Below are 12,788 nucleotides of genomic sequence, written 5' to 3'. Positions count from 1 at the left end.
TTTGGTTCAGGTCAGGCTCCCTGCTCTTTGGGGAGCTTGCTTCTCCCTCTGCGTGCTGCTCCCTCTGCTTGTGCTCTCTCTCATTCTTTGTCAAAAAATGAATAAAATCTTTAAAAAAATAATCCCATTATTCAGATAGATGGTAGTGAGTCATTGGGAGGTTAAATAGTTTCCACAGCTTCATATATGTTTAAGTTGTGAGGCTGAGATTTACACAAAGACTTTCTGACTCCAGCATAGAGATAAGGCAGTATGGAAGCTATCATCCTTTGGATATAAAATCAATTTTTCTTAACTTTGCTGAGAGAACAACTCTCATTTATGGCTATAAACAATAGTCCTGTTGTGTTCAGATGCTTTGTACTGTTGTTCAGAAAGTATTGGTGTATGTCTGTCTTCACTAATGAAAACCTGAAATTATATATTAGATTTGCAATATTTTAATAGTACTGTCTTCAAGATGAACAGCAATATATATAGAGAGATATAGGTAACAATGTTGTACAATCATATATATATGTGTAATCTGAAGTCTAATTTAAAATTATGCTAAGATATATGATTGCCTTATTTTTCTCTAGCTGTAAGACTTCTTAAGTACAAAGCATACTTCATTTTGTTGCACTTTATTTTATTGCACTTCACTGATACTGCAGTTTTAACAAATTGAAGGTTTGTGTCAACCCTATGTTGAGCAAGTCTGTGTAGGCACCACTTTTCCAGCAGCATTTGCTCCCTTTGTGTCTGGGTCACATTTTAGTAATTGTTGCAATATTTCAAACTTTGTGGTTTGATGACTGTGAGGAGTTCAAGACTTCAGTGGAGGGAGTAACTGCAAATGTGATGGAAACAAGGAGAGAACTAAAATTAGAAGTGGGGCTTGAAGATGGGACCGAACTGCTGCAATATTATGATAAAACTTAAATGAATGAAGAGTTGATTCTTATAGATGAGCAAAGAAAGTGGTTTCTTCAAGTGGAATCAACCCCTGGTGAAGAAGCTGTGAAAACTGTGGAAATGACAACAGAGGATTTGGAATATGACATAAATTTAGTTGATAAAACAGCAGGAGAGTTTGAGAGGATTGACTCCAATTTTGAAAGTTCTGTGTGGATAAAATGCTGTCAAACAGCAAGTATGCTACAGAGAAACATTCACAAAAGGGAGAGTTAATCAATGCAGCAAACGTCATTAGTTGTTTTAGGAAATTGCCGTATTCATCCCAGACTTCAGCACCCATCACCCTGATCAGTCAGCAGCCATCAATATCAAGGCAAGACCCTCCAGCAAAAAAGATTACAACTTGCTGAAAGCTCAGATTATGGTTAGCATTTTTTAGCAATAAAATAGTTTTAAATTAAGGTATATATTTTGTGGGTTTTAGACATAATACTATTGCACACTTAATAAACTGCAGTGTCATATAAATATAACTTTTATATGCACTGGGAAATCAAAAAACTCATATGACCTACTTTATGGTGGTGGTCTGGAACTGAATCCACAGTATTTCCAAGGTATAGCTGCAGACATAATGGAGGATGTTTATTTAAATATATTTTCAAAGATTTAAATGAAAAGTTATTTAAGAGCCCAGTTTTGTTCACAATACTATTAAAGGTTGATTTGAGGCTAGGTCATATATTTGATCTGAAAAATTAATTGGTATATGTTTTGACTTTCTGGTTTTTGGTACAAAGCAAATGAGCCCATTTATGTGGTCTCTAAGAGTTATTGATTTCCGCTAAAGAGACAGAATGTTATAGTGGGAAGGCCTGGGATTAAAGTTTAGATACCTGGGATCTAATTTCAAATTGACAGTTACTAACTATGTGAACTCGTATCTACCCCTTACTAGTGGGTGTGCTCTTGGAAAAGTTACTTAACCCAATTCTTAATTTCCTGTGTCAAAAATACAGATAATAATGAATACCTCCCTGGAATATTAAAAAAACTAAATAAATAGTTACACAATCCATGGTAGATTGCTTGATATAGAAATTCCATATCCTTTTCTTGGGCAAAGTCAGTTACATCTTTGGCTTTCGTTTCCTAAATCTATAATAATACTAATAGCATTTACGATGTGCCAGCCACTGTTCTAAATGTGTTATGTGAATTTATTAATTCATAGCAACCTTATGAGGTAGTCACAGAGAGATTAAACTTGCTGAAGGTTACTCAGCCAAAAAAAAACGGGAAAGCCTTTGTTCAAATCTCAGCACTCTGGTTCCAGAGCCTGTGTTTTTCACCACTACACTGTTCGGCCCTTCTAAAGGAAGGAGTGTTGTAGTCTGAACCAGTAAGTAGTTTATTGCCTGTTATGCTGCTCAATAACCACAAAACCTCAGGGGCATAGAAGAGTAAGCATTTATTGATCACACATGTTGAAATAGTTGTTAGGCAACTGTTGATCTTGGCTGAGGTCCCTCACATGGCTTAGAGTTGGTTTGCTATGGGGCTTGGTTGGGACTGAGCTGTTTGCCTTTGCTGCAAGTGTCTCTCATCCTGCAGCAGACTAGCCTGGGAATATTCACATGGTGAATGGCACAAATGAAAGAGCAAAATGGAAAAACACAAGTGCTTTTCTAAGCCTCTGCTGTGTCATGTCTGCTAAAGCAAATCACATGGCTGACCCCAAAGTCAAAGTGGGAGGATCTTACAAAGTTACATCACAAAGGCAGTAGATATAAGATTGTGTCACTTGACACATTGAAGTTGTTTTGTAATATTTTGTAATATACCATAAATGCCAAAATTTAGGGTTCTAAAATTCTTGTATCTTAAGAATTAATTGTAAAAGTCAAAACTGACATTTCTGCCAATTAAATAGAAAACTTTTTTTCCATCTTACATATGAAAAAGCTAAGCATCAAAGTTTCAAAAAAGACTAGAGAACAAGATTTGTTTGTATTTTTGTTTTTACCTTTTGACCCTCTCTACCTGTGTCTCCCACCCTCAACCCCCCTCCCCCAATTCTGGCAAGTACCAACTGTTCTCTGTACCTAGAAGCTTGTTTTGTTTCTATTTTTTTTAATTCCGCATATAAAAGACAATACAATATTTGTCTTTCTCTGATTTATTTCACCTAGCACAATGCCCTTGAGGTTCATCTATGTTGTCACAAATGGAAAGTTTTCATATTTTTTATGGATAAGTAATAGTCACAGCCACACACATCATCTGTATGTGTGGCTGTGTACATACACAGGCACACACATATACATAATAATTTCTTTATCCCTTAATTCATCAGTGGACACTTAGGTTGTTCTTAGGTTGTTTCTATATCTTGGCTATTGTAAATAATTCTATAATGAACATAGGGGTTAATATATCTTTTTGAGTTAATCTTCTCATTTTCTTCAGATAAGTACACAGAAGTGAGATTTCTGGATCATATAGTAGTTTTATTTTTAGTTTTTTCCATACTATTTTCCATAGTGGTTTCACCAATTTACGTTCTCATCAACAGTGCACAAGGATTCCTTTTTCTCTAAGTCCTAGCTAGCACTTGTTGTTTATTGTCTTTTTGATAATGGCCATTCTAAAAGGTGTGAGGTGATATCTGTTTGGTTTTGATTTGCATTTCTTTTGATGATTAATGATATTGAGCATCTTTTCATGTGTCTGTTGGCCATTTGCATGTCTTCTGTTATAAAAAGGTCTTCTCATATCCTCTATCCACTTTTTAATTGGATTGTTTGGATTTTTTGCTGTTTAGTTGTATCAGTTCTTTATGTATTTTGGATATTAACCCTTTATCAGATATATAATAACTCTGAAAACATGTACACACACAGATTTCTGGAAAAATCAGCAGAAACTTCTTATAGGAATACTTAGTTTGGTCTGTGATGGTAATGGCGGTGATGAATAGCTAACCTTTATGAGTTAACTGTGTGCCAAGCACTGATCTCAGCACTCTACAGTGACTCTATAGCCACTCTATAGTGGCTCCCTTAATCTTTCCAACAACCCTATTAATAGGTACTATTAATAGTTTACATTTTACAGATGAAGAACTGAGGGGTTTAGTAATTTTCCAGGGTCACGTAGCTTTTATATAAGATCTTCACACAAAATAACTTTCAAAAGTGTCCTTTTTTTTAAATGAATTATGTCTAGACCTCTTTGCTATGGATTTGAAGGTGGCCTGTAACCTGGCCTACCCAATTTAATTATCTGTAGATTCCATTGCTATGAGGCATAATTTAAAATGAGACATTTAAGAATCTAGGATTTTGTAGATGGCATGCGTGTATTGAAGGGAGCTGAACTAGGTGTTGTAAAAATTTATTCCGGTTTCAGAAATATGTGATTCTGAGTTCCTGTATGTATTTCCTCCTGTGTATGTTCAGCTTTAAAAACTGTTGCAAGCAACATCTCCAAAGAAACGAGAGCTTTAAATGATACACTGGACCAGATAGATTTCACAGATATCTACAGAACTTTACATCCAAACTCAACTGAATACACATTCTTCTCAAGTGCACATGGAACCTTCTCCAGAATAGACCACATACTGGGTCACAAATCGGGTCTGAACCGATACCAAAAGATTGGAATCGTCCCCTGCATATTCTCAGACCATAACGCCTTGAAATTAGAACTAAATCACAACAAGAAGTTTGGAAGGACCTCAAACACGTGGAGGTTAAGGACCATCCTGCTAAAAGATGAAAGGGTCAACCAGGAAATTAAGGAAGAATTGAAAAGATTCATAGAAACTAATGAGAATGAAGATACAACCGTTCAAAACCTTTGGGATGCAGCAAAAGCAGTCCTGAGGGGGAAATACATTGCAATACAAGCATCCATTCAAAAACTGGAAAGAACTCAAATACAAAAGCTAACCTTACACATAAAGGAGCTAGAGAAAAAACAGGAAATGGACCCTACGCCCAGCAGAAGAAGAGAGTTAATTAAAATTCGAGCAGAACTCAACGAAATTGAGACCAGAAGAACTGTGGAACAGATCAACAGAACCAGGAGTTGGTTCTTTGAAAGAATTAATAAGATAGATAAACTATTAGCCACCTTATTAAAAAGAATAGACAGAAGACTCAAATTAATAAAATCATGAATGAGAAAGGAGAGATCACTACCAACACCAAGGAAATACAAACGATTTTAAAAACATATTATGATCAGCTCTACGCCAATAAATTAGGCAATCTAGAAGAAATGGACGCATTCCTGGAAAGCCACAAACTACCAAAACTGGAACAGGAAGAAATAGACAACCTGAACAGGCCAATAACCAGGGAGGAAATTGAAGCAGTCATCAAAAACCTCCCAAGACACAAGAGTCCAGGGCCAGATGGCTTCCCTGGGGAATCCTATCAAACTTTTAAAGAAGAAATCATGCCTATTCTACTAAAGCTGTTTGGAAAGATAGAAAGAGATGGAGTACTTCCAAATTCATTCTATGAGGCCAGCATCACCTTAATTCCAAAACCAGACAAAGACCCCACCAAAAAGGAGAATTACAGACTAATATCCCTGATGAACATGGATGCAAAAATTCTCAACAAGATACTAGCCAATAGGATCCAACAACACATTAAGAAAATTATTCACCATGACCAAGTAGGATTTATCCCCGGGACACAAGGCTGGTTCAACACTCGTAAAACACTCAATGTGATTCATCATATCAGCAAGAGAAACCAAGAACCACATGATCCTCTCATTAGATGCAGAGAAAGCATTTGACAAAATACAGCATCCATTCCTGATCAAAACTCTTCAGAGTGTAGGGATAGAGGGAACTTTCCTCGACATCTTAAAAGCCATCTACGAAAACCCCACAGCAAATATCATTCTCAATGGGGAAGCACTGGGAGCCTTTCCCCTAAGATCAGGAACAAGACAGGGATGTCCACTCTCACCACTGCTATTCAACATAGTACTGAACAGACATTAAAGGCATTCAAATTGGCAAAGAAGAAGACAACAAAAAGACATTAAAGGCATTCAAATTGGCAAAGAAGAAGTCAAACTCTCCCTCTTCGCCGATGACATGATACTCTACATAGAAAACCCAAAAGCCTCCACCCCAAGATTGCTAGAACTCATACAGCAATTTGGTAGCGTGGCAGGATACAAAATCAATGCCCAGAAATCAATGGCATTTCTATACACTAACAATGAGACTGAAGAAAGAGAAATTAAGGAGTCAATCCCATTTACAATTGCACCCAAAAGCATAAGATACCTAGGAATAAACCTAACCAAAGAGGTAAAGGATCTATACCCTAAAAACTATAGAACACTTCTGAAAGAAATTGAAGAAGACACAAAGAGATGGAAAAATATTCCATGCTCATGGATTGGCAAAATTAATATTGTGAAAATGCCAATGTTACCCAGGGCAATTTACACGTTTAATGCAATCCCTATCAAAATACCATGGACTTTCTTCAGAGACTTAGAACAAATTATTTTAAGATTTGTGTGGAATCAGAAAAGACCCCAAATAGCCAGGGGAATTTTAAAAAAGAAAACCATATCTGGGGGCATCACAATGCCAGATTTCAGGTTGTACTACAAAGCTGTGGTCATCAAGACAGTGTGGTACTGGCACAAAAACAGACACATAGATCAATGGAACAGAATAGAGAACCCAGAAGTGGACCGTGAACTTTATGGTCAACTAATATTCGATAAAGGAGGAAAGACTATCCACTGGAAGAAAGACAGTCTCTTCAATAAATGGTGCTGGGAGAATTGGACATCCACATGCAGAAGAATGAAACTATACCACTCTCTTGCACCATACACAAAGATAAACTCAAAATGGATGAAAGATCTAAATGTGAGACAAGATTCCATCAAAATCCTAGAGGAGAACACAGGCAACGCCCTTTTTGAACTTGGCCACAGTAACTTCTTGCAAGATACATCCACGAAGGCAAAAGAAACAAAAGCAAAAATGAACTATTGGGACTTCATCAAGATAAGAAGCTTTTGCACAGCGAAGGATACAGTCAACAGAACTCAAAGACAACCTACAGAATGGGAGAAGATATTTGCAAATGACATATGAGATAAAGGGCTAGTTTCCAAAATCTATAAAGAACTTATTAAACTCAACAGCAAAGAAACAAACAATCCAATCATGAAATGGGCAAAAGACACGAAGAGAAATCTCACAGAGGAAGACATAGACATGGCCAACATGCACATGAGAAAATGCTCTGCATCACTTGCCATCAGGGAACTACAAATCAAAGCCACAGTGAGATACCACCTCACACCAGTGAGAATGGGGAAAATTAACAAGGCAGGAAACCACAAATGTTGGAGAGGATGCGGAGAAAAGGGAACACTCTTACACTGTTGGTGGGAATGTGAACTGGTGCAGCCACTCTGGAAAACTGTGTGGAGGTTCCTCAAAGAGTTAAAAATAGACCTGCCCTACGACCCAGCAATTGCACTGTTGGGGATTTACCCCAAAGATACAGATGCAATGAAACGCCGGGACACCTGCACCCCGATGTTTATAGCAGCAATGTCCACAATAGCCAAACTGTGGAAGGAGCCTCGGTGTCCATCGAAAGATGAATGGATAAAGAAGATGTGGTTTATGTATACAATGGAATATTACTCAGCCATTAGAAACGACAAATACCCACCATTTGCTTCAACGTGGATGGAACTGGAGGGTATTATGTTGAGTGAAGTAAGTCAATCGGAGAAGGACAAACAGTGTATGTTCTCATTCATTTGGGGAATATAAATAATAGTGAAAGGGAATATAAGGGAAGGGAGAAGAAATGTGTGGGAAATATCAGAAAGGGAGACAGAACATAAAAACTCCTAACTCTGGGAAACGAATTAGGGGTGGTGAAAGGGGAGGAGGGCGGGGGGTGGGGGTGAGTGACAGGCACTGAGGGGGACACTTGATGGGATGAGCACTGGGTGTTATTCTGTATGTTGGTAAAACGAACACCAATAAAAAATTAATTTATTAAAAAAAAAACTGTTGCAAGGATCCTTTATGTGACTAAGTAACCTTATTTCTAGGGGATAAAGAAATTATGAACTGAAGTTATTTTATTCCTGTACTCCAAAAGTAGAATCTTCGGCTTTGATTTTCTTTCTCTCTCTGCAAACAGAGATCTTTGCCCTCACTTGAAGCTTTCTTGAGAATAAAATTCCGTTTGATTTGGTCACAGAATTGGAAAGACCAGATAGAAGTCTTTCTGAGACATAAATCGTCCTGAGACATTTAATGACATCAATATGTCGTTAAAATGAGCATTTCAGGGGCACCTGGGTGGCTCAGTGGTTGAGTGTCTTCCTTTGGGTTGGGTCGTGGTCCCAGGGCCCTGGGATCAAGTCCCACATTAGGTTCCCTGCAGGGAGCCTGCTTCTCCCTCTGTATTTTTCACAAATAAATCAAATATTTAAAAATAAATAAATAAAATGAGCATTTCTAATTCCACTGTGCCTGTTTCAGATATTTGAGAATTGAGAGGTATTTTACATTTCTTGGTATTTTGAGATGATTAGCTGAATAAATTGCTGTTTTATTCAACAGGTGGGTTTTCAGAAAAGACATATGAATGGAGCTCGGAAGAGGAGGAGCCAGTGAAAAAGGCAGGACCAGTCCAAGTCCTCATTGTCAAAGATGACCATTCCTTTGAGTTAGATGAAACTGCACTAAATCGGATTCTTCTCTCGGAGGCTGTCAGGGACAAGGAGGTTGTTGCTGTATCTGTTGCTGGAGCATTCAGAAAAGGAAAATCATTCCTGATGGACTTCATGTTGAGATACATGTACAACCAGGTATGTAAGAAGTGCTTTAAAATGTTTTCTTGTTTCTGTGCTTTTGTCACTTTGTGTTTTTATTTAGTAGTGCTCAGTATTTCCACTTACATTTGTTATATACCCTAAATATGAACTAGTTTAAAAATGCAGTGGTATAAAAAAAAAATGTGGGATCCCTGGGTGGCGCAGCAGCGGTTTGGCACCTGCCTTTGGCCCAGGGCGCGATCCTGGAGACCCGGGATCGAGTCCCATGTCGGGCTCCCGGTGTATGGAGCCTGCTTCTCCCTCTACCTGTGTCTCTGCCTCTCTCTCTCTCTCTCTCTCTCTCTCTCTCTCTCTCTCTCTCTCTGTGACTATCATAAATAAATAAAAAAAAAATTAAAAAAAATGTGGTATAACCATTCGACTTTCTGTGTTTAGGACACCAAACTCTATAGGCCACTTTTATCTGAAGTCACTTTGCCACATTTCCCGCAAAATATAACATATTTTTATTCTTGGGTTGCCTGGGTGGCTCTGTGGTTGAGCATCTGCCTTTGGCTCAAGTCGTGATCCCCGAGTCCCGGGATCGAGTCCCACATCAGGCTTCTGTATGGAGCATACTTCTCCCTCTGCCTATGTCTCTGCCTCTCTCTCTGTCTGTGTGTGTGTGTGTCTCTCATGAATAAATAAAAATAAAATCTTAAAAAAAACATGTTTATTCTTTTAGAAAGAGACGTGGCATAGTGATATGATTATCAATCTTATACATTAGAATGTTTAAAATGTGTCAAATAACTTCTGTCATAGCTTTTTTATTATAATCATTTTTCCCATGGCATTTATTATGACATTTTCCTTTTTTTTTATTATGACATTTTTCAAGCATGCAGCAAAGTTAAAAGAATTTTACAGTGAACACCTAGGTATTAACTACCTAGATTTTACCATTAACATTGATATTCTTGCTTTATCACATGTGTCTCCAGCTGTTCTTCCCTCTTTACAGCCATCATTGTATCTTATTTTTTTATTCATTTCAAAGTAAATTGCTGAGATTGGTACACTTCCTCATGAATATTACAATATACATCATTATCATGTATTTCAGTACTTGGTTTTTTTTCTTTTGTTATAAAATTTACATTACAGTTACATACACAAATCTTGGGTGTACATTGCTTATTATTATATTTTTTGAAAATGCATATGCCAAATGGGCCCAAATCTATCAAGTATATCTTGCTGTTACCCCAGGAAGTTCTCTCTTATGTTTTCCCACTCAATTCTCATCTTAGCCCACCCCCAGAGGCAACCAGCAGTGTCATAACATTTGACACCAATGGGGCACAGAAATGACACTTTAAGGGATCTAGGATAAACCAAAAGTAGAAGGGTATAGGGAGATCAGAGTTGAGGAACAGAAGATTGGGCATGGAGAGCATACCAGTAATTTTTTTTCCTTCCTTTTACCCATAGCAGTTCTGTTGCAAATGTGGATGTGGAGGCAGAGAAACTTTGTGTTATGTTTTTATACCATAATTATTCATTTGGGATTGATCTTTTTTATAAAAATATTTTATTTGTTTATTTGAGAGGGATAGCAAGAGAGCATAACAAGGAGGAAAGGGAGGACCAGGCTCGCCTCGAACAGGGAGCCCAACCTGGGGCTCCATCCCAGGACCCCAGGATCATGACCTGAGCTGAAGGCAGCTGACTGACGAAGCCACCGGGCACCCCTGGGATTGATCTTTTATAGTTGGGTTTTTTTTAATAGTTTTGTAAAATTAACTTTAATATCTTCTATCTCTAGCTTCAGTTCAAACAAATCAGGAATAGCACTACCAAAATACTTTAGGCTTTGAAACCAAAGAGAAATCTTGTCATTCTCTGTTTGTAGTGTATCCGCAGGAGTATGCTACTTAACACAGGTGGGAAAATTAAGTGAACAAAACTAGTATTAGTATTAGTTTCCATTCTTTGGGACTATAAGTTTTAGGCTATTCATAGTTTTAATTGTAAAATAAACATGAAAATTAAATGCTCAATAACACTTGTCATGTTGCTTGTATTAAAAATAGATTTAATTTAAGTAAATCAGATTTACTTGCCAGATTTAAGTGTAACAGATTTGTTGTGTTTTTGTTTTTGTTTTTCTGAAGTGCACTACTAGGTGCCTCTCCTCTTGCTATTCACTCCCTCCAATACCAAAACTTTTGGTATATTATTATTGTGTATATCCTGACATAATTTCCTTTCTCCTGACTTTATTTCTTTGCTTCTTGCCAGATTTAAGTGTAACAAATTTGTTGTGTTTTTGTTTTTGTTTTTCTGAAGTGCACTACTAGGTGCCTCTCCTCTTGCTATTCACTCCCTCCAATACCAAAACTTTTGTGTATATTATTATTGTGTATATCCTGACATAATTTCCTTTCTCCTGTCTTTATTTCTTTGCTTCTAGAATGCCCACTCCAAGTTTGCTCACCTGGAAAATTCCCAAACATTCATCAAGTTGTAGCACAAATACCACCTCTCCTATTAAGTCTTTCCTGACCAAGAGTTAGTTATTTCTTTCTTGTGCTATCTATGCCTAATGTACATGGCCATTTTGGCATGCATATGTTGCAACATGATGGTTTATTAGCATGTCTGTCTTTTTTATTAGGTTGTGAGCTTCTCTGGTCTAGAATGATATCTTTGTATTCCCAGGACCTACAATATAATATAGCAGATGGTGCTTGTCTGTAATAATATTTTAGATGAATAAAGTAGTTGTATCAACACAATATATGTGAATATGTTGTTTCCTTTTGACTATAGTTGGAGAGAGATACAAACCAGAATTGCTGTGTAGAAAAATCTATATCACATATCCAATTCCATATCACAAAATTTCTTAATTTATAGGAATCAGTCGACTGGGTTGGAGATTACAATGAACCATTGACTGGTTTTTCATGGAGAGGTGGGTCTGAACGAGAGACCACAGGAATCCAAATATGGAGTGAAGTCTTCCTTATCAATAAACCTGACGGCAAGAAGGTATAATGCAAACTTCATAAAGAAAATTGAGTTTGCACTTACAAGAGCTCCCACTTTTCAAGGTCCTCAAAAATGATCTTTTGAAAACTAATTTTGGCTATTTGACATGAAGATTAAAAGGGAAGTGGGGTGGGTAGCATCCTATTGTGTGTTCCTGTTTCTATTGATCAAGGTGGCAGAATCATTGGGACAGTAGAAGGGCAGATCAGCAAGCTAACATCTATACTTTGTTTCAATGCTATTCCTATTATATTGGATTACCAGTGAAAATTCATCATTATAGTATTGAGCTAATTAATATTTTTATTTTCTGTGGCATTCATGGCATATATAAAAAAATTACCTATTAAGTATTCATTGTTCATGGTTTGCTTTAGTCCTTACAGTGTTAACTTTGTAGTAACCCTAACACTACACCTGTCTTATAAAATATCAATGATGTACTCTACTTGCTTACAGGTTGCAGTGCTATTGATGGATACTCAGGGAACCTTTGATAGTCAGTCAACTTTGAGAGATTCAGCCACAGTATTTGCACTCAGCACAATGATCAGCTCAATACAGGTATGGAATAAGATAAATCCATTTTGATGGTTGTTTCTTTAACTAAAACTTATGAATATATGTATTCCTATATACATGTGGTAGTAAGACAAACAACAGAAATGATAAATAGGTTATTTGCCTCAATTAGCATACAAGTTCTTATGATTTCCATAAGAGTAGAATTGTTTTGGTAACTGTCATCTAATTTCTTATCAGTTTTCAAACTGCCTATAGTCAGAAAATTTTGTATTATCTTATTGATAATTTTTTCTGTTTAAAGACTACAATAAACTCAATAATATTGTCTTATAATATATGCAGGTAGATATGAAACTACCTATTATAAGTTACATTTACCTTTATGTTTCAACAAGATTTATAAATGTGATTTTATACACAGCCAGTAGAAATATTTCTGAGTATAAAAACATTTATATGCTTTC

The 12,788-nt window shown here is 36.8% G+C and overlaps 1 protein-coding gene across 3 annotated transcripts in view; it reads left to right on the top strand.

Annotated features, from left to right (window-relative positions):
* The window catches only part of ATL1 (atlastin GTPase 1), an 81,018-nt gene that overhangs the window by 38,785 nt on the left and 29,445 nt on the right, over nt 1-12,788 (top strand). For all 3 annotated transcript variants that reach the window (XM_055304329.1, XM_055304327.1, XM_055304328.1), the window contains exons 3-5: nt 8,549-8,796; nt 11,665-11,799; nt 12,259-12,363. In XM_055304329.1, coding sequence (XP_055160304.1) covers nt 8,549-8,796; nt 11,665-11,799; nt 12,259-12,363 — 488 coding nt within the window. The remainder of the gene's footprint in view (nt 1-8,548; nt 8,797-11,664; nt 11,800-12,258; nt 12,364-12,788) is intronic.

Source organism: Nyctereutes procyonoides, unplaced genomic scaffold, assembly GCF_905146905.1.
Source record: "Nyctereutes procyonoides isolate TBG_1078 unplaced genomic scaffold, NYPRO_anot_genome, whole genome shotgun sequence".
In the NCBI taxonomy this organism is placed as follows: Eukaryota; Metazoa; Chordata; class Mammalia; order Carnivora; family Canidae; genus Nyctereutes; species Nyctereutes procyonoides.
This window is presented reverse-complemented; position numbering and strand designations above follow the sequence as displayed.